This window comes from Pongo pygmaeus, chromosome 16 (genome assembly GCF_028885625.2).
Source record: "Pongo pygmaeus isolate AG05252 chromosome 16, NHGRI_mPonPyg2-v2.0_pri, whole genome shotgun sequence".
Taxonomy (NCBI): domain Eukaryota; kingdom Metazoa; phylum Chordata; class Mammalia; order Primates; family Hominidae; genus Pongo; species Pongo pygmaeus.
In genome coordinates, this window is record NC_072389.2 from 66,071,755 (window position 1) to 66,094,889 (window position 23,135).

At 40.2% G+C, this 23,135-nt stretch overlaps 1 protein-coding gene and 1 long non-coding RNA gene across 2 annotated transcripts in view; one reads left to right on the top strand and one right to left on the bottom strand.

The window, feature by feature from the left end:
• RORA (RAR related orphan receptor A) overlaps positions 1–23,135 on the bottom strand; it is a 735,085-nt gene that overhangs the window by 175,403 nt on the left and 536,547 nt on the right. Inside the window, exon 2 of the mRNA XM_054451117.2 lies at positions 11,350–11,379. Within this exon, the coding sequence (XP_054307092.1) occupies positions 11,350–11,379 (30 nt within the window). The remainder of the gene's footprint in view (positions 1–11,349; positions 11,380–23,135) is intronic.
• On the top strand, positions 14,255–19,964 carry LOC129014109 (uncharacterized). The gene is made up of 2 exons (XR_008494127.1): positions 14,255–15,113; positions 19,442–19,964. It is a non-coding gene; the product is annotated as an uncharacterized LOC129014109 (long non-coding RNA).

Below are 23,135 nucleotides of genomic sequence, written 5' to 3' on the forward strand. Positions count from 1 at the left end.
CCCTTGCAAGCCAAGAAGTTAAGGTTATGGTGTGGACAACAAAAAACTGATTTTTCTCCTAATTGCCTACATTCATTAGAAGCTTTTGAATTTATACAGGCCATGGGTAGCAGAGAGTACAGTTTGTTTTTTGTTTCTTTTTGTTTTTGTTTTTGAGACAGGGTCTCACTCTGTCACCCAGCCTGGAGTGCAGTGGTGTGATCATAGCTCACGGCAGCTTTAAACTCCTGGGCTCAAGCAATCTTTCCACCTCAGCATCCTGAGTAGCTGGGACTATAGGCATGCACCCCCATACCCAGCTAATTTTCTTTTTATTTTTTGGTAGAGATGGGGTTTTGTCACATGCCCAGGCTGGTTTTGAACTCTGCGGCTCAAGTGCTCTACCTGCCTCAGCCTCCCAAAGTGCTGGGTTTACAGGCGTGAGCCACTGCACCCAGCCCAAAGAGTATGATTCTATTTTTTGTTTTTTAAATTTAATTCCTCTTCATGACAGTCTCTTGTGGCAGGGAAGTGGTTAGTTTACAGATAGAAGAAATCTAGGACCAAAGAGATGAAATCATTGGAAATCATTGTTTTGATAGAGTCAGGGGCAGAGTTTGCGACAGCATACAGCATTGTTTGGCTGCTGCTCTCAGGGGGAAGCCTGACAGCCTTGTTTCCGCTGCAGACTTAACTGTCCTCACTCCACGTAGATCAGTTCGATTCCTGAGCCCGAATGACAAGTTGAACTACCAATAATGCCTTGCACAACATTTGAAGCGACATAATCAGCCGGAGAGGGACTTGTGTCAGTTAGACTTTGTCTCCTTAAAAATCAAGAGCAAGAGTGGTAAGAGAGAAGTTTTTAACAAGGAGGAAAACCCTAGACAGTTGTCTCTAAGATTCTTCACCACAGCTTCAAGGACAACCAGGAAAAGAGCTGCTATTTGAGGCAACTTCATTATAAAATCATTTTTAATAAGCAATCTTAACAAAGAGAGGGAATACTCTTGTGGAGAAACCCTCCAGGGACCCAGAGGCTGCCCAGTTAAGTTATTAGGAAGTTTCACACAAGGGACCAAACAGCTATTTCATTGGCCTCGGGGGACAGAGTTTAGTTTTCACCTGTTCTCTAGAGGTGCTGGTGTTATCCTGTCTACTAACAGCAGAGACTGGTAACAATCAATTATCCCGACGCCCCAACCTGGTGAGGGAAAGTGAATTTTCAGTTTCGTCGACACAAAAAGACATGGTGTAAGAGAAAGAGAGATAAATTAACTCAATATGGTTCATTATACTGGAGACTAAGAACGTGCAGCCAATGAAAATGCCTCATCTGGACCTTGGTATTCTTTAAGTAAAATGACAGAAACGTATTCTAAGGAAATTAAGAAATATCCACAATGAGAAAAAGATGCTTAGTTGTCCTCTTACCATAATCGTCCACCTACATGAGGGAAATAATTCTTTGCGCTGATGAAAAAGTAATAGTCACTGCAGTTGACTTTGCCTACCTAAGGAGTGAGCAAGGTTTGGAATTTGGGGTTTAAATTTTTATAAAGCTATTTGTAGCTGAGTTTAAAGGGGTTGGAAAGACAGAGGCTCCCAGGGTAGCAGAGTAGCCTGCAGCCAATTAGCAGCTCGAATGAAAGAAAGCAAGGAGAACCATTAGCCACAAAATTCAAAGTGCTTATGTATTTTTCAAGTTTCACTGCACATTCCGTGCCTCTGATTTTAATGAAATGGCAAGAACGGGTCTTACAATTAGCCCTTAACACCGTGGAGTTAGAGAAAAAGTGAACATCCTTTTTCTTTAATAATCAGAAGAGCCTTCTCTTTTCGGACCAGATCTCTCCTTCTCAATAAGCGTTTTTTTTTTTTTTTTTTTAACGTAGTTGGTCACAGGAGCACACACAGAAGTAGTTCTATCTAAGGATAAAAATGTCACCTGGGTTCAGAGAAGGGACTGGAGCAGGGAACATCTGATTCACATAACCCTAACTAAATGACTGTGGCAGAAAAACATTGTTTATAGGTCACTGCTTTTTTTCACACACATCCTGTGGCGCCACATTGGTTATGAGAGAAAGCCAAAACCTGCTCTCCATTCTTAATGGTCTCCCTTTTCCTTGTTAACACTCTACTCCAGTCAGACTGATCTACACAATCATCCCTGATCACACCTAATTCTTGCTACCCTTTCAGAGCAAGCTCAGCTCACCACACATGTTCCCAACTCACACAGCATTTAAACACATACTCTATTAGGTTGGTGCAAAAGTAATAGCGGTCTTTGCCATTGAAATGTCAAAATTTCATAGCCCTGCATTTTCCTGCAATTCTTTCATTACTGAAAGTTCCTCAAATGTGTGTGTCCTTTCTCCTAGATACAGACTAAACTATTAGACAGGGAGGAATATAAGTTAGATTATCTATACTGCAATGTGCCTTACACAATGTTAGGCACAGAGCAGGGGTTAAAAAATGTAAAAATATTAAGCTAAGAAAATCTGCCTGGCTCCCTGCCCTATCCTTCTGTAGGTATGAACTGCAGTCTACTTTCCAGCCTCTGTTCCTCAGACCCCGATATTACAGGTGTCTGGATTGCCCACCATATAATTTCCTTCCCCTTTCCTCTAAGAAGAAAATGTAAAATAAAAGATTTATGGATTAAGGCCTTTCCACTGAATCCAAATCTTAATCTAGCATATCCTACCTCTTTTTTTTTTTTTTTTTTTTTTTGAGATGGAGTCCCACTACATTGCCCAGGCTGGAGTGCAGTGCTGTGATCTCAGCTCACTGCAACTTCGGCATCCCAGGTTCAAGCGATTATCCTGCCTCAGCCTCCCTAGTAGCTGGGATTACAGGTGCACACTACCACACTCAGCTACTTTTTGTATTTTTACTTAAGATGGGGTTTCACCGTGTTGGCTGGGCTAGTCTCAAACTCTTGACCTTCAGTGATCAGCCCATCTCGGCCTCCCAAAATGCTGGGATTACAGGCGTGAGACCCCATGCCCGGCCACTCCTTAATATGCCTTCTAATCAGTATCCTTGGCTATTAACTATTTAAGACATTAGGAGCTGGAGTTGATGCCTAGGAGATATACAAAATCAAGAAGGGAAAGAGCTATCACTCCTACATAGAAAAACATGTTTTCCCAGAAGTAGAAGTGGATTGGCTGGAGAACATTCCATTGCAAGGGATTTTGGCAGTCAAAGGAAAACATTTAATTGAATAGCTTAAAAATCTTCATCATTATAATGTATAGATGTGGATGTCAATTATAATCCAAAGGGCCATGTGACTACAAATGCACTAACTTCCTGGCCACAGAACTGATAAAGAAATCAGTGTAAAAAATTTAGTGTCATCCACAGGAAGGGGATCATCACACTCTGGGGACTGTTGTGGGGTGGGGGGAGGGGAGAGGGATAGCATTGGGAGATATACCTAATGCTAGATGACGAGTTAGTGGGTGCAGTGCACCAGCATGGCACATGTAAACATATGTAACTAACCTGCACATTGCGCACATGTACCATAAAACCTAAAGTATAATAATAATAATAAAAAAAAAATTTAGTGTCATCAGTGAAAGTTAATGTAGAGTGATCACTCTCTTCTTGTTTTAAACACATTGGCATCTCTGTTTCTTCTACGTTCCTATTCCTTTGCATACAGATTGCAATAAAAAGAGAAGCTGATATAAGTGTAAATCCAGTCCTAAGTTCAGATATGTTTAAACGTCCTCAAAATCTAGATGTTAATTTTCTTATATATCCCATTGATATATATATATATGTATCTGTTTCCTGAGCATTCTGTTAACTTCCAGGGTTTTTTTGGGTTTGGATAGGTTTCAAATAAACCACTGCGTCCTGAATCATAGTACTGCTTTGTGGCAATGAAAGTTATAAATGAATTACTAAGTTGGTCTAACAAAAAACTATAAATTTATTATAAATGTCATTAATGTCCGTTAAAGGCTTCGTTTCAGAGGAAGATGGGTTTGTGCTGTACAAAATATATATTATTACTAGTGTGGGGTACATAGCTGTCCTAGAAGCAGAAGTAACCACTTCGAACAACTGTTTTATTATGGAATCAGTTGTGTTGTATGACATTAAGTAGACATCAGTTCTTTGATGAACTAAGTTAAATTGTTAAAAAGATAAGTAATGGTCATTTAAAGTAAGAAGGTTGGCTAGGCACAGTGGCTCATGCCTGTAATCCCAGCACTTTGGGAGGCTGAGGCAGGAGGATCTCTTGAGCTAAAGAGTTCAGAGACCAGCCTGGGCAACATAGCAAGACTCTGTCTCTCTCTCTTTTTTTTTTTTTTTTTTTTTTTTGAGACAGACTCTCACTCCATCGCCCAGGCTGGAATGCAGTGGCGTGATCTCGGCTCACTGCAACCTCTGCCTCCCAGGTTCAAGTGATTCTCATGCCTCAGCCTCCCAAGTAGCTGAGATTACAGGCGTATGCCACCACACCTGACTAATTTTTGTATTTTTAGTAGCGATGGAGTTTCACCATGTTGGCCAGGCTGGTCTCAAACTCCTGACCTCAGGTAATCTGCCTGCCTCGGCCTCCCAAAGTGCTGAGATTACAGGGGTGAGCCCCCAAGCCCAGCCAGCAAGACCCTGTCTCTACAAAAAACTAAAAATAAAAAACAAATTAGCTGAGCATGTCCCAGCTACTTGGGAAGCTGAGGCAGGAGGATCTCCTGAGGCCAAGAGGTTGAGGCTGCAGTGAGCCATGCGCATGCCACTACACTCCAGCTTGGCCAACAGAGCGAGTCCCTTTCTAAAAAAAATAATAAAGTAAGAACGCTGTATAGTTTCCAGTAGACTACTTTGTTTAAATACTTTTTTTCACATAGTGGGAATAACATTCCCCTTTCTTATAATCAGTTTGTTCTTCAAGCTTAGAAGCCTATGGAGGTAGCATAGTTGTAAGGTAAAAGGAAACCTGGGTCAACTGTAAGAATGACTATGTTGCACTTGGCTTTCTTCCTATACTTTAGAGTGGAAGAAACACTCTGAAAAATGAAGTTCTTCATTTTAAAAGCATTTAAAATGGGGATTGCCTTTACATCCTGGCTCCACCACATACTAGCTAGTTGTAGGACCCTGGACCTCGGTTTTCATCTGTAAACTGGGGATAGTAGCAACACCTACCTCACAAAGGTGCAGTAAAGATAAATAAATGAACACTTAGAAAGTGCTTAGAGAAGTGCCTAGCACTCAGTGCCCCACAAGTATTAGTTAATGTTGATACTGGAGATAACAGTGTGGCTCCTATATGCGCACAAGGGGGCAATCTAGTCTGTTTTGACTCCAGGCTCTGCCCAGCTGGGTGAGTTAACAAGGTTTTTCACTTAGCTACTTGTCTCTCATGTACATTTTCTTATTTAAAATGCGGGTGCAAGTAGTACAAAGCTCATAAAGCTGATGAGCAGATTAAATTAGATAATGCACGTAAAGCATTAAACATAATGCTTCGAATATTCAAATTGCTTGGTAGGTGGTGTTCCTGCTATTGCTGCTGCTGCTACTACAAGTAATGGTACTACTGCTATTACTTCTGCCATTATTACTGTCAATATTAAACTAAGCATAATGCAAACTTATGTCATAGACATCTAGCGCTTTTTAAAAAATCGATCTAATCATGTTTAACTAAGCATTTATCAAGTATGTAATAAGTCTATCAAGTCCGCACCAATCCCTGGTAGGCTAGGCATTTTTGTTTTCTCCCTGGTAGTGATTATGGATTTTAAAGAGCCAATCACCATCTCAACACACCCTTTGGAACCTATGTTATGAAGTGGGAATACAAATACTTTTTGTCCAAATGCAATTCATGAACCTCAAGTCTACTAACTGGGCAAACTTGAATCAACTGGACGTTGGGATGGAAATGCTCAGGTAACAATTCAGTTTTTCTATGGAGTTCACAGGTCCTCACCATGAACTGTGGGCTTTAAGACTATGCAAATCTTCTACTTTGGAAGAACTGACTGGCAGGGCCAAGTGCAGTCCATTTATTTTTAATATGATGAGACAGAGAAATCCTGTTAAGCTTAGGAGGGCTTGGCTCTAGCTGAGCAGGCTGACTCTAAACAAGGCAAACACTTCCAGACAGTACAGAGGGATTTTTACTTTCTCAGACTGGCTGATCTTGAAGAAACTAAATAGATGTTACTCTGTAAGAATGCGTGGAGATGAGCAGTGGGGATAGGTTTTAGCACACAGGGTTAAATTTTTGCCTTTCGCTTTATTGCTATTTTATGCTTGGATCACAATATGAGAATCCTGGATGTTTTCTCTAGTTTTCTTTTCCTCTTCCATACTTCCAGCTTAGTTTGTTTTCCAGTTATGAGCTGACTTATGGAACCGGACACCTGGCATTTGTGTTTTCAGATTGTTTTATGTGATTATGTACTTCTATCCCACCCTATCCCCTGTCTTGTCTCCCTCTAGTCTTTACTTACAACTAGTCTGTAAACACCTGGAAGGTAAAAAGCCTGTCAGCACAGAGTAGGTCCTCAATGAATAGCTGTCCCTTAATTAGCCCTTTAAGAGGCCAGCACCTGTATTTTAGTCATGACCCACTGCCAGCAAGCTTACTGTCTGAGATAGCTGGTAGCCTTAGTTAGCTAAGCAATGAATCTTCCAGTTACTTTGTGAGTACTGGGTTATCCCTTTTCCTGACTATTTGTCAATGCGCAGACAGGATCTGGATGAAGGTCTACTAAAAGAACTTCAGCGTGGCTTCTTCTCACATCTGTCCTAATGGAACACCCTGCCAGCAACAGAAATTATAACTGCCGTGAGTCACACTGTGAGTCACATGGGTTGCCACGGAAACCTACTAACTATATCACCAAAGCACCTTCCATTAGCTTTGCCAAGAATGGTTCCTGAGTTTTCCTGGACTGTGAAAACAATGTGGGTGAGCCCCAAGTTTGGGGTTGCTAAGAGTCTACAATAAAAAAGTATGGCCTCAAGGAAAGGAAAAAAAAATGAGAAAATAAGGTTATTCTAGTTTTTGGATCTCCTGAGTAAATGGCAACAATTGTGACAACTTGTTTGGTTCATTTTGTGGTATCAACAAATGCCTATGGAGAGGAGGTTGAGGCCTCAAAACTAATTTTCTCTAAGTCAAATTCAAAGCCAAGTCTCTGGGGTGAAAAGTGAATACATTAACCTATTCCATTTTAAATGATTGCAATAAACACTTTTTAAAATGGATGCAAAAGATTAGTTCTCAAAGAAATATTTTGATTTGTGCTAAAATATTTTACTATTGAGAACTAAATCTTTTTATAAATAACACAGTGCTTTAATTTTACATTGTAGGTATTAGCCTGCTGCAATCAAACATTTGAAAATGTACTAGATTACCTTTTAATGGCTATTCATGTTAAATGAAAATATTTCAGAAGGTTCAGAAGCGTATCTTGTTTGGGTTTTTATTGGGGAAAATCAACAACTCAAGTTGGGAGTAAACTGACACATTTTCCTGACTGCTTCCACTGAGTAACCTGCACTTTTCAGAAGCTTGTATCTGTCCCTCAGTGTGGGAGAAAGCAGGCAGGGCAGGCTAGGATAAGAGGTACAAGGACTGTAAACAAGGATGAGAAAAGAAGGAAGTAGCAATGGTCTGATGCCTCTGGAAACGGTTCAGGGGCCTACCAGATATCTTTTGGGTCTGTGTTGTGGTGGCTGTCTGATATATGTCCTCTAAGGTTAGGACTCTATGATGCTAAACTTTCCAGTAGCTGGAAAGAGCTAGGATGATTTGTTGCATCTTTTCGCCTCCATATTTATCCTCTTGTAACATTGTAGTGAATGCAGAACTATCCAAGAAGAATTAGATTAAGAAATAACTCGTTGTCCTTGGCAAATAATAAAAACCAAGACAGCAGCTGATTCCAAGAAAATGATACTTATCTGCATGGTGGCTATTTCAGCAGGAAAGAGACCAGAACAAACTTGTGAAACACCAAAGCAAAACAATCTTGAAGGGGTCCAACCAAATACATGTGCTATATAATCCCCATGAAAAGTAAATTGAAATTCCACACCACAGTGTAAAATTGATCTAATATTAAAAACTCTCTTTTATGTTTGCACACCAAAAACCAACAGCAACATTTCCTATCAACAATTGAAGAACATCACAAATATAAGAATTCCTTGAACAATTTGGGCATGAGAAGCACTAGAAGTCCCAAAGCTTTGTCTTCTCCCACTGGCCAACTAAAGAGAAAACAAACACTTAAGGTACCCTTCTCAGGAACTTAGGAGAAACTGAGTTCTCCAAAGACTATGTCCATGGACTCCTCTGAAGCTTAACAATCAAATTTCCTTTCATGGGAATTTCTGGCTCAAGTCACCCAAAACATTTATTTTTTTAAAGAAACAATACCTGTGCTTTCCAGATAACAAGGTGGACTAAAATACTATCTGGTGTCACAACTATTCAGGCTCGTTTTGCAGTATGTGCACCTCTGTCTTGTGTACCTGTGAGCTGACACTCTGGTCTGATAATATATTCTGCAGCTGTACATATTAATTTGTAAGTTGAACAATCTCTCCGTGAGGGCAGTTAGGAAACCAAGATTGAAATTGCTAATGTCGGGTGACTTCAGCTGTCGATGATTATGTAGTCAAGTCTTGACTAAGGTTTCCAGAACCCTGGCTAAAAATGGAAGTTTTGAGACGGTACAAAAATGAATTCATACACTTCACTGATAGTGAAACTTTTTGAAGAACAGATGTCAAGATGATTTAAGAGGAGCTGGAATTTAACATATTAAAAAAAATGTATAGGCAAGTTAGGACAGTTCAGTTTTCAAGAAAAATTCAACAAATGCTAAAGAAGAAGTCATTTGGGTGACTGTTATTAGAGAAAAAACCGATTGATTGTCTTTCCCCTCACAGGCTGTGGGCCCTGTGGAGATGCTAAGATCAGAAATACGATGGGTTGTCTCCTGAGCTGGGTGACAAAAACAATCTCCATGTTCAAGTGGCACAGAGGACTTTCACTAACATGTAACTTGGACAATTCAATTTCTCTTTGGCTTGTGTAAAGTTTTGTGTCAACTGTGTTTTCAGGTGCTATTCTTTCGAATTTTGTCATTTGGCCATTTTTATTCTGGGCCCTCTCCCCCAAATCATGAAAGTAAACATCAACCAAAACAATATCATTTCTGATCCAAATCTTTCTCTCCATTATATAAAAGGAGTTTTAAGTCTTTCTACATTGACTTCAAGCTTAATGCCTAAGAATTTTCTTGCTGATTTTCATAGTTAGAAAGGCACTCAAAGTCCACCCTGTGTGGCTATATCTTGATTTTGCATTAAAGCCAGTATAGCTGATGAAATTCTTTAAGCCTTTGTGGAAAGACCCACCTGGTTCAAGTGTCTGTTATTGGAACACCAATTTTTCCTCTCTAGCCACCACTCTCATGCTGTCATCTAAGTCCCTCCATGAATTTAAACTCGACAACAGGTTATTGTTTCTGCAATAGCCCAAGAAAATTATTCTCAGGGATGACAGTTCCTCGAATGTCTCTCTTTATATGGACTGTCCGTATCCTAGGTAACATCTAGATCTCTGTCTATGTTATCTTATTAGTTGAGATGTACTCTTCATGTCCAGTGGAGCTGAAGTAGTGGTTTTGTCCATTTATCTAAGAGCCAAGTCATAACGCAAACAGTCAGTAGCTTTCTGTACATTGCCAGGTGGCCAGGAGTCCATACCCCAAACCACCATAAACAGTAGGCACAATCATCAGCCCCTGTTGGGGAGAGGCCCAGGACTGAGCTAGCAGAAAGACTGAATTACTTACCACCTCTAGAGTGGGTCCCTCCGGGCCAGGGACGAGCTCATGGGCAAGGCTGTGCAAGGAAGCGCTCTGTACCATGCCTGCCCTGCGGATATACAGAGGACTTCAGTCTCCTGCACTGTCAATCTCTCAGTCATCATGAGCTCAATTATGCACCGACAACAGCAAGAACAAGAACAACAACAACGACAAAACAACCCCCAAAAAGCTAAGGGTCACAGACTACCCTGATGGAGGGACAGCCAACTGGAACTGTGCATTGAGAGATGGAGGTGCCATCCGGATCATGTGTCTAGTACGGGCCTGACCTTTTCATTGTTCCTCAAGCAAACATTCCATTGAAGGCCATGAGAGAGCCACGTGGACAGACTGCAGGACAGGGCCCTCAGAGTCAGGCAACTTCTCATCCAATTTGACGTTTTTTGGTTTTTTCTTTTTTTTTTTTTCATTTTTGTTTTCTACAAATACAGATAGACAGACAGACAAACCCAAGAGCAGATTTCAAGAATCAACTGAGGCACAAGATAAACTACTTTGATGTAATACAGATGTTTTCCCCCAAACGTTTCACATGAAATAAAAAAAATTTAAAGTGTAATTAGGAAAAATTGGGGGATACATCCTTGTTGTCCCTGTATTGTGCCATAAATATCTCCACTGCTTGCCTTAGAAGAATGCCCAAACATATCTCATAGGTAGCATGTATCCGTGGTCTAAAATAGTCATCAAATTCTAATGACACCATTAATTCAAAGCCTAAATAATATGCTGGTCAATTGCAGTGAAAGTTGACTGCCTGCATCAATGATGTCTTGTTTCATCCTGAGGTTCAAGGCACAGTCAAACATCATTGCTCGGATTGCAAATCACAACACCTTACATTGACGTGAGTTTGTAACTTATGGTGTAGTTCAAATGAAGGCAATTGATGAAAGCAGTTGAACCTGAGAAGTGGGATGAATACAGAGCATAAATCCAGCACACGTTTCCACATCAAACTACCAATGCCATTTATCAGGGCCCTCGCAGGCCATGCCCGTGGTCGAGCGACAGCACCTCTATTCCCAGTCAGCATCTCTGCTCCACAGACATGAGTACGAAACGGCCTAATTTGTGAACTAGTGGTGAGGAAAAGGAGACCAAAGTTTAAAAGAAGTCAAGGTGATGTTTCCTAGAAACATACCAGCTCTTCTAAGAAGGATCTAGAATAAGGGTGATCAGTAAGTAATTGATCCTCCTGGCTAGATTTCATGATTTTTCTAAAGCTTCATGGCTTGAAACACTGGAATTCATCAGAATATGTCTCTAGCCTCTCTCTTCAACACACACTCAGTACAAACAGGTGGAGATGTGCCACTTCCGACCACTACAGATTGAAAAAAAAAATGACCTCTGTTGACCATGGATCACAGCTGAAACATTAGTTTATACTTGAAGGGTCACAGCAGCCAGACATATGCGAATTCCAACTCTTCAGAAAACTTTGGACAGAAAAAAATGCATTACTTACATGTATGTGTCTTCTTCGTTACTGAGATACCTGGAAGAGAAGAAACAATAACATAGGTTAGAAAGTGCCCTGTGTGTGCTGCTTTGAATGTCCATCATTCCCAGTGTGCTCAGGAAGGCATTTAGTTCAGATGGGGAAGTGGAAGCAAGACCAGTTTTAATATTGCATAGGAGTGTCACTAGACCTACCCCAAAGGCATGCAACCGTGAATGATGAGGCAGCAACCATCACCTCCTGGTTTAAAAGGTTCTGTCGTAAAAGTGGGGAGCATGGACAATAACTAAACAGGGTTAAACAGGATGCCAGGAGACTCTTATTTTTTATTTTAAGTAGGGGAGACAATCATGTTTATAGGCAGAGTGGGAAAGATTTAAGGCACAAGAGAGCAATGCCAGCCTACTCAGACGAGGGTAAGATGAGCAACACAGCAATTAATTTGCTATGGCCATTGGTTCTGTGTTGACTCTTTAATGAAAACGACCCTTCCTCCTCCCATGAAGCACAACTTTTAATGGTGAGGGGGAAATACATCCACCAAATGTACCTATGTGTCTGTACTCATTAAGGTCAGAAAGGGAATCACTGCTACTTCTCTATAAATGGCCCCCAAATGTTTCATACAGTTGAAACACAACTGAATGAAATGTATGAACACAAACTACGAAAACACGAGCGATTCATGAGTCAGCACCCTTGATATTTCAGGATGATTTATAGGCAGCAGGTGACAAATAGAACTAAGCAACATTTGGCATAGAAGTCCTGATAAAGATAGCATAAATGTATGCTTTGATGCAAACAACACTATCTCCATTTCAGAATTACCACATTTTGAATCCTTTATGCTGCATTCTTCTTGGGAGACGTTCTTGAGACTAAGTAGGCTCAAAGTCATAAAACTGTTGAAAACATTTAGCCTGTGACTAAGAACTGTGGTAAACCTTGAAATTTTTTTTTCTTTCAAGTTATTAAGGGAACTATTTAACCCTCCTTTGGAAAGTAAAGGTTGTTGAAAAATTTGGCAGCCACATCAGACCTATTACTTAGCTAGGGAACATGTCGTACGGGGAAGAAATCTGTTCTCAAAATCCACGGCAGACATTTTTTTAAAAAGTTGGTTCCGAAGTTGTGAGCCAAGACCAAAATCACACACTTGCTCCCCCCAGCACTTTCCAAAGGACTTATTTAGGGAAGCTGAAATTACATAGCCCAACTCAAATTCTTCTCCCCCACCCCGCAACTTTTATTGAAGAAAACTATTGTTTTGTTTGTGTTTTTTTTTAATCATGTTTGAGTTGGCTTCACAAAGTGAAGTTAGAACCTTCTAAAAAAATCCTTGAAGACTGTCTCACATGAAAACTACAAAAGCGTTCTAGAATTTTTTGAAATAACCTTTATCGTGGGAAGGGAACTTCCCCCAACAGCAGCAGGGAGTAAAGTTTAAAATCTGAATACAATTTGCAACTCCAGCTCATGACACCAGCACCAATAAATTGATACATTAGTGCACTTTCAGCATTATGAGAGATATATGTGTATTTTCCTTAGGAAATAGTGCTTTCTGTAAAATCACTTTGAAGAGAAAGTGCTTAGGCTGTCTCTCCCGATTATTCAAAACCTCCACACAATTGGATTTAATACAGCCCAAAACAGACCTGTCTATATTCGCTGAGTGTGGAACTATTTACTCTTGACATCCAAAGGCCTGATGAAAATACCACCGCTTTGACTTTTCTACTTAAATTTATTATACAGCGTGATGCAGTGTTCTCATCAAATATTTTCATGACGATTACATTGATAATAGATTTTGAAAATCTTCCCAAGAAAGCTGCTTGATCTCGGAGGTCGCAGTAGCTGGCATGGAGCTAAAACTTTTCATTATCTGTCTCCAGGAGGAAGCATGACTTTGGCGACAACACAATCTCTCGGTCCCTTAGTTTTGTTTAACTGTCAATTAATAATCAATATAAATAACTGGGAGCTACACTTATATTGGAGTTGCCAGATTTAGTAGATAAAATACAGGCTACCCAGTAAAATTTGAATTTCTGATACTAATTTGTAGTTTATCTTACATTCAAATTTAACTGTGCATTCTGTATTTTATATGGCAGCCTTAACCTGTACAAGAAGAATGTAAATTATATTTATTATAGCCCATGAAGATATACCAATCAATTAATAAACACGTTTTTATGGAGAAAAGCTTAGAAGACACACTCCTGACACAAGAGCAATATTTTTTAAAATTGCATTACAACTGCTTAATTATGGAGATATGACTGTGCATGATATTTAATTTTTTTTAACTTGGCCATTCTGAAGACAGAAGTCTATTTCCCTAGAGAAAGTGAACAAACAAAAACAATACAAACACACAAAAGGCAAATTTAATGAAAAAAATCAGAAAATGTATTGGAATTCTCTTTGTTCCTCTGAAACCTAATTTCTCCATAGAAGCTCTAGTACTTCATAGTAAATGATTCCATAGAAGTACCAAGAAAAGCAGAAAACATCCTTTTCATTTCATAGATGGGGAAACTGAGGCTTAGGAAAGTTTAATTGGCATAATAAAACATTTCTCTGTGGAAAGTTATATTAAACTGGAAGTACACTCATGGCAAATCTTTAAAAATGCTAGTGTAGATGTACCCTTAAAAGAGTAAATACTCAAAAAAGTTTTACTCCTTGGAGCATACCACTCAGCAGTCAGCTCTGTAAATAATTTAAACCTATGGGAGTGCCCTCAGCCATATTTAAACCAGGAAGACTCATCCTGAGTTTGGGTGAAAGATGTACTCAGATGCTGATGCAAACACATAGAAACCACAGTCCCTACTACTAGACGAGCATATTGAATTGAATCTAGAATGTTCTGGAATATTCTAGAACATAGTATTCTGCCAGGAATCCAGCTGTCTGAATTACCCACACTTGCCCGCCTTAGGCCTTCATTCGCAGCAGGCATGTGTGCCTGGGTTTGTTACCAGCAGCCATTTTCTTACCCTTAAATGAGAGATGTGTCTACCCTTTTCTTTTTCTCATTTTCCTAGCGGTTACAAGATTCCTGTTTTTCTCACCAGGAAGAGAGTTCATCCTCAGTGAGCTCATAGCAGTCATACATTGCCAGTGTTTTTCCTCAAGTGGAAGGAGAAAGGCCTTCAGAAAAAAAATCGTATGCAAACCTAGTGCTACCACCAGCAGTAGCTCTGAGTCAAGATTTTTGGGAGAATTAGGCTTACTAAAGATAAACTACAATAAGTCTCAAGGAGGCAAATAATTCTAATTCTAATGAGGAATTCAAGAATAAAGGCAGCTCTTAAGGTAACTAGATCTGGAGTCAAGCTGACCTGAGCTTGCGTTTTTGCCCATTTTCCTGCTTCTAGGTTGAGAGACCTTGAGCAAGTTACTTAACTTTTCTAGTCCTGAATTTCTTGGTTTTTAAAATTGTATATAATCATGATGACACTTAAAAGACTGTTGTGAAAATTAAAGGATTTAAGGATGTATGAAGAGCTTTACAAATTGGGAAGTGTGACACAAATGACTTTGGTAAGGGGTGAGCAACTCACATAGTATTAGTTTAACCAAACTGAATTACCATGTGCTACTGAAAGCTATGCCATAGCTACTCATGATGTCCCTCAGTTTCATACTGACTCATGGCCTAGGACTCTGGTTTTCAGATCAAGTACTCTGACTAGAAAATATCCTCATATTTGATGGAAGACAGCATGAGACGGAGAACCAAGTTCCTTAAAGTAAGTGTACTCTATTCTAGATCCCAAGCTCCATTCTCTTTACTCTCTAAAGTCTAGGGAAAGAGCCTGATATGGTGGTGGGTACCCGTAATCCCAGCTACTTGGGTGACTGAGGCAGGAGGATAGCTTGAGCCCAGGAGTTCAAGTCCAGCCTGGGCAACATAGTGACACCCAGTCTTAAATTTAAAAATATAAACAAAAGGAAGCTACCTACTCACTAGCAAGTGGCTGCATTATCCAAGTGGGCTGCTGATCAGCACAGGCAAGGACTTTGGTCCCCACTACCGAAGGGCATCGAACCAAGTCCAGCTGTTGTGCAGGTTTTGATTCACTTCCAAATGACTGGGAAGAACACCAAGATCCTTCCCCAGAGATTCACAAACAGACCACGAGCAGGGTAATGCTCTCTACAGAGATAGGGACTTGATAGAGCTGTGGTGAATGACGGGGTGGAACCAAGTTTCTAAACCTAAAATACACATACACCCTGAGCCCAAAGTGAACACAGTGGATGACTTGGGCAAATAATTTAGCTTCTCTGGGTCTTAGTTTTCTTATATGCAGAATGAGGTAGTCAGTGACATTTTTTTTCTTCGAGACAGGTTCTCAGTGCATTGCCTGAACTGGAGTGCAGTGGCACCATCATAGCTCGCTGCAGCCTTGACCTCCCAGGCTCAAGCCATCCCCTCACCTCAGCCTCCCTAGTAGATGGAACTACAGGCATGTGGCACCATGCCCAGAGAATTTTTACTTTCTTTGTAGAGATGGGGGTCTTGCCAGGTTGTTCAGGCTGATCTCGAATGCCTGGCCTCAAGCAATCCTCCCGCATCAGCCTCTCAAAGTGCTGGATTAAAAGTGTGAGCCACCTTGCCCAGCCAACATGATTTCTTAATTTCCCTTCCAGTTCATCAACCAATGGCTCCTTGCCCTGCTTCTAAGCTATCAAACCAAACCACATCTTTCCAAGCAACAGGCTGTCAGATCTATTTCTCACTGTAAGAAATCCAATGTAGCTCATAATCAAAGGTAACCCCCTGAAACTTTTTTCTTCTTGCCTTTAACAACCAAAGAAGAAAAAAGGCAGTGCCCACAAAAGGTTATATAAGTAAAAGATGCACTTTTCTTGGGCGATCTTTAAAAATTATCTGGGCTAGAGAAAAATGGTACCTTTTGATAAAGCTGTAAGACTCCTTCTATTTTACCCAGATACACACACACACACACACACACACACACACACACACGGCAGGTGTATTTCCAGATTTCCAGGTAATGCTTGAGCACAATTTCTAACTTAACAATATGACAGAAGTCTTAAATTGCCAATTAAACCCCTAAAACTAAGAAGGCTAAAAGGCCCCATAAATATTCGGTCCAAAGCAAAGTTGGGCTTCTAATACAGCAAAAATGCTTGACTCTCTTTAACTGGCTATGCTTCAAAGTAAAGCAAAGGAAATGTCATGAAAATATCACAGATTTAGCCCTGCCATGGTTATCAGTAGGGAAGTTTCATTATAGTCATCCCAGAACAGAGCACTTCAGGAATGTAAGCTGGTATTTCCCATCAGTGCCAAATCTTGGACCAGTTAACTTTCTTGACGGACTTCTAATTGTCTCTTGGTTTTTAGGAAATTGTCTGGGTATCCAGTTAATTTTACTTTTTTTTCTTTTTTTTTTTTTTTTTTTTTAGTAAGAGATGGCATTTTTCCTCTTCCCAAATTTGGCAATTACCAAACTAGCATTTCCAGAGGCCTTGTATCCTGGACAAGGCTCTAGACTTGATGCCACTCTGCCACTTTGCCAGTATTCAGCCTGTGTGTCTTCTTTTGTCCTCTTTTGCAACGAGAAAACAACTTTTGAGATAGAGATATTATAAACATGAAAAAATTCTGTGTTAGTATTAAAAAACAAACAGGCTGGTCATGGTGGCTCATGCCTGTAATCCCAGCACTTTGGGAGGCCAAGATGGGTGGATCATGACGTCAGGCGTTTGAGACCAGCCTGGCCAACATAGTGAAACCCATAGTCTCTACTAAAAATACAAAAAATTAGCCAGGTGTGGTGGTGGGTGCCTGTAATCCCAGCTACTCGGGAGACTGAGGCAGGAGAATCACTTGAACCTGGGAGGTGGAGGTTGCAGTGAGTTGAGATCACGCCACTGCACTCCAGCCTGGGCGACAGTGCGAGACTCCATCTCAAACAAACAAACAAACCACTCAAAACCATGCCATGTAGATTTCCTTTTATTTTAAAAATATGTCAATATTTTTACATTGCAAGTGAATGTGGCAGGGAGGAAGAGATGTGTTGAGTGATAATGAACAAAGTCTTGAATTGGCCCAACTCCTGTCTCTACACCAGGCTTGCACATTGACTCCTCCTTTAATTCCTAGAAAAGGAGGGCTCCAAATCTGAAGGCTTTCACAAGATTTATTCTCCCTCCCTGCAAGATGTCTGAGTTAAAGAAGACACCTATTATTTAAGCTATGAGAGCTTGGGCAAATAGCTTAACTTCTCTGAGCCTTTCTTTTCTTATTCCATAAAATGGGAATAAAATTCTTAGGACTAGGTTTATAGTAAAATGTAAGATAATTCACGTGGGGCACAGGATATAGTACCTCTTTCCTACTAAAGTATGTTTCTTATTGCATACACCTTGTGAATACACTTTATATTAGATAAACAGAGAGACAACCCTTGATCGGACATAGGCAAAACCCATTAATCCTGTTATTAAATGGGATAATCCGGGAAGGCAGCATTGGAGAGCTAAGGAAAGAATTTTCCAAATAAAACCCAAACACTTAACCCACTCCCTGCCACATTCTCAACAAGCATGCTGCAAAGGCTGTGGTCTCCTGGATCCACTATGCTCTCCTGGATCCAGTGTGCTCTCCTTAATTCTTCTTGACTTCCTCATTGTGAGGAGCTAGCAGTTAAAACGGCAAATTTATATGCAGTGCATGAACACTAGCTAAGAAACGAGGCCTGGAATTTAGGCTTCTTTTTTTGAATAGCTAATAATTGTTTTCTAAAGAAAAAATATCACTTTGTGCTGGCCTTATGTCCCCCTCCTCCTCAATCCTGAGTTGTCCCAGGAGACTGCTCCATTCTACACATAGTCAAAAAGAAAATCTATGCACGAGGCGGATCCGCAACACAGCCCGAGTAGGGCCTCGCCAAACAAAATGATGTTACAAAACAATGTCCTTGTCTAGGACAAAAGAACTATTAATGATAATCAGTACATATTACTGAAAGTGCTCCAAGTAATCTTTGGACTTTGTTTCAAAAATTCTTAATGGACACTAATGCTTACAGTTCACTCAAAAGAGAAATAAATTATGTGCCAGGGTTGCAGGGACCAAGGACAACACGTGGAAGGCATCAAAGCATTAGCAATGTTACGACAATCAAATATTTTGTAATTGCATAAAAAGCCTTTAAAAATCATTTAGATATACTAATTATGAACATTAATAATACTGTAATGGGAGGTTTCTTTTATGTTCAATTTGAGCCTAGGTTGAGCTGTTTCGGCAATAATATTTCAGCTCTTTTACCAACCAAGGTGCTTTTGACGCCATGAAAAATATTCCATTTTAGTTTGAAAAATGGTTATGGGAATGGATAAGAGGAATTTTTCCCGTTTTTTGAATTCGAAAAAAAAAAATCTGTAATTGCTCTCCATCTCTAGGTCATATTTCCTGACATTAGTGCCCAGAAATATCTTTTAATTTTGGACAGGCAGACCAGAAGTATGCCCTCTTTCAAGTCCTGCCTTTATCTTTAACAAAACAGTTCCAAGGACAAAGCCTCATTCCGGGTTCCCCAGCAAAGGCAACATAAAGAGACCATCAGTCTATCTGAGAAAGAAATCTTCAGACAAAACTTATTTGGGAAACATCCCTCTTCTCAGAGATAACTATTCAATGCACTACGAAAAGTCCATACGTAAGGAGGGTAATTTCTCTTGTTATTTACTGGTCCCAGTGTATGATTAGTACTTATGTATAGTAAGAATCATAAGAAGCCTTATTTTTTCAAATTGATTTCCTTTTATTGAGTGTCTGTATGGAAGATGATGCTATCCATTAGATATTACCTGGTTGATTTAAATTTGATCTTGCAGCTCTGAGGGCAGAGGTGTGAACTGATACCAACACTTTCAGCTTAGCCTTCTAGAATTGAGCAGTTTTATCTTCTAAGTGAATAATTCAGCTCAGGTAAACATCAGCAGCTTTCATCATGCTTTTCCAGAAATGCTTTACTTTACGTGCCTCTGCAATCTGTTAAATCTGTTTATCTTTTGTCACTCATATGGACAGGTACGGACGTGAACTGTCTGTGGGTGACTTGCCTGGATGCCGGCTATAGCTGCAGCCCCCAAAGTCGAAGCTACCAGAACAGGTTGGATGAGGATGGCCCAAAGATTATGGAGTTGCTGGCCCCAAAGCAAGTCAGACACTATGGGAAGTTTGCATGTATCATGCCCTTGGATAGACAACCTAAATCATACCTCATCGAGCATGGATCCTGGTCAGCATACCAAGTCAAGGCAAGTAAAGACTGAAGAAATATCACCTGGTCTGCAGCTCCCCCAAAACGAAGTCTGCTACTGATGACAGAAGCATAGATAGACCAAGGGAATCACTATGTAATGATGAAGGAAGGAACAACCCCATGCATTCACTTATGTCTTGAATCACCTAGAGAAGAGAGGGAATCTGCCAAAGTGGAGACAATAGAAATTCGGTTCTAAATTTGGAGGAAATGAGGCCCACTCTCAGATAAGATGAAAAGTAAAAGCGCTAGGATCCAATGGGGGTATTAAACAAATATTTAAAAGTAGAGAGGTGGTGACCAGTTATTTCCTAATATATAGAATACCATGGGTCCAGAAAGAATTTTTTAGAGTATCAATATTATTAACACTTTGAAGAAGACATATGAAAAACTGATTAAATTATAAATTAGGAAATCATAGATCATTACTATTTGTAGCCTCTCTACTCCCCTCTGATTACAGAACTTTAGGCAGTTTGTCTGGATTGGTGATTGCTGGATAAAAACTCAAGAAAAGAAAGTAGCCATCAAGATACTTCTCTTGGGAGGCTGACGTGGGCAGATCACTTGAGGTCAGGAGTTTGAGACCAGACTGGCCAACATGGTGAAACCCCATCTCTGCCAAAAAACACCAAAAAAATTAGCCGGGCATGGTGGCACATGCCTGAAGTCCCAGTTGCTCAGGAGGCTGAGGCACAAGAATCGCTTGAACCCAGGAAGTAAAGGTTGCAGTGAGCAGAGATTGTGTCACTGAACTCCAGCCTGTGTGACAGAATGAGACTCCATCTCCAAAACACCACCACCAAAATACTTACCTTGCATTCACAGATTTTATGAAGAAAAGTTTGGTATTGTTAGATTAGATGTATAAGCTATGTTCCCATATGGGATTTTAGAGTCAGGAAATCTGGATTCTATTCCCAGCTCTGCCACTTACCAGCTATATTATTTGGGGCAAGATACTCTCTCCGATCCTCAGTTTCCTCATCACTAAAAGGAGAGGAAAAAGATTTCTTCTTTCATTCTAAAATTCCACCACTAGAAATTTTAGGAATTAATCATGAATATACACAAGAGTTACCATAATATTATTTATATCAGCAAAACATTCAAGGGAACACCCAAATATTAGCAGTAGAGGATGGCAAATAAGGCATGATATGTTTACCGAATGGAAGACTCTACCATCATTAAAATAAAGAAAAATAAATCAGAGACAATGATGTTCCAGCTGCATTATGAGAAACAAAAAAATTCAAAGTCCCAAAGCATAGTATATCATTTTGTCAAAAAAGAAAAAAAAATGTATAGAAAAAAGACAAAAAATACATACACCAAATTAATGAGAGTGATTATCTCTGGGTGGACAAATTATGACTGATTTTTCTTTGTCTGTGTTTTCTAAAATTTCTATAAAACACCTGTACAAATAAAATTACAATAATAAGAAAGAAAAGTTAATATTAAATAACTATTCCACAAGGTTACTGTGAAGATAAAATGAAATAAAGCACAGCAATGTTGACCTAATATTAGTTTTTAATATTGCAAACATCTCTCTGTGACTGTTAGGAGACCCAGTTTCCTATGGCAAGTACTAATTGCATTATCCTTTCTAGAGAACCCTACGTGAAGTCTGAAGTGAAAGTGTGATAGCGTAGCTGGCTACTTTCAGGAGCGCCCTATGGTGATGGCTAATCTGATAATACTTGCCAAAATGGTAATCATAACCAATATGCTGATAAAGGTCTGAAAAATAAGGCTTGCTTAGGGCCATGTATTTTACGCAGTGCTTGAGAATGCAGTGAGAGACCTAGGGGCTGACGCGGGACAAATTTTGACTCCTAGGAAAACCACCATCCTTTAGCTACCACACAGGTGTTTGCCTAAGCCAATGACTATAGGGCATATGACTACAGTGTCAACACATACCAGCAACCAAAGGCCCGTGGAGACCTCTGCAGTACAGGTACTACCTCAGAGACTGATCACAAAATCCTCAAGGCAGGAGTGAGCCCTTTCATCAGGATCCCCTGAGAAATCTCCAGGAGTTAGTGCCCTGTAATATAAAGAGGAGGACCTCTGGAGTCAGAAAGACCCAGGTTGCAAGCCCAGTTTCACCTACCAACTAGTCGTTTCACTTGAGGCAAGCTACTTAGCTTGAGCCTCAGTTTCAGTATCTGTAGGATGGAAGTAAGGATACCTTTTTCATGAGGCTGTTGTGATTATCAAAAGGTATAGGCAGTGCAAAGCTGAAGGCGATCAGCTTCAATGAATTCTATTATCTAAGCAATGTTATCTGATGGCAATGCATCTTACAGGAATGCACTGGAATGTTCCACAGAGAAGGGAAGGAAAAAAGGCCTATATGTCCTTGGGATGTGACAGTAAGGTGGCCCTGAGCTTCAGAATAAACTATGGGTTCTTTTTGAGATTGACATACCTTGTTATATTTTGATTGATTTCAACTAGCACAGTTCTTCTCTTTTAAATTATTCTTTTTCCATTTTTCATTTTTAAAATTTTAGTTTTAAAAAGGTTGTAACGGATTGAGTTGCGTCCCCCAAAGAGACACATTCAAGTCCCAACTCCTGATACCTGCGAATGTGACCTTATTTGGAAATCATATCTTTATAGGTATAATTAAGATGAAGCAATACTGGTCCAGGTGCCAGTCATCTGAATACTGAGACTAAGTATTTAGATTTAGTCTAAATTTAACGACTACTATCTCTGTAAGAGGAAGGAGAGGGAGATATGCATTCAGGGACACAGACAACACATAGAGAAAAGGGCCACATGCAGATGGAGGAGGGATTGGAGTGACATAGCTATAAGCTCAAGAATGCCAAGGATTTCTAGCAACTACCAGAAGCTAGGAGAGAGGCTTCAGGAACTTCTTCCCTAGAGCCTTCAGAGGGAGCAAGGCTCTGCTGCCACCTGATTTTGGGACTCCTAGCATCCAGAACTGTGAGAGAACACCACCATCCTTTAGCTACCACACAGGTGTTTGCCTATGCCAATGACAATTGGCGTAAAACAATTTCTGTTGTTTTAAGCCCCCCAGGTTGTGGCACTTTGTTACCACAGTCCCACGAAATTAATACAAAGGTCCAGGAAATGTTATGAGTGTAAGGTGTCTGGCAATAATACCCTGGGATCCTCCAAAAACAGAGTGCAGCTGTTTTCTTGCTGCCCCCATCAAATCCACTCTCCCATTCCTCCAGGGCAGTCAAGTTTTAGATGGACACGTAGCCATCCAGTTAGAGGCTGTAATTCCCAGAGTCCCTTGCAGCTGGGTATGGCCACAAGACTAGATTCTTACCAAGACATGTGACCAGGAGGGGCGTGTGTAACTTCCACGTCACTTAAAAGGAAGCTGTTCACTCTGGATATCTTTTCTCTCTCTCTTCCCATGGACTGGAACTTGCATAAGGCCATGACTCAGCTGCAGCC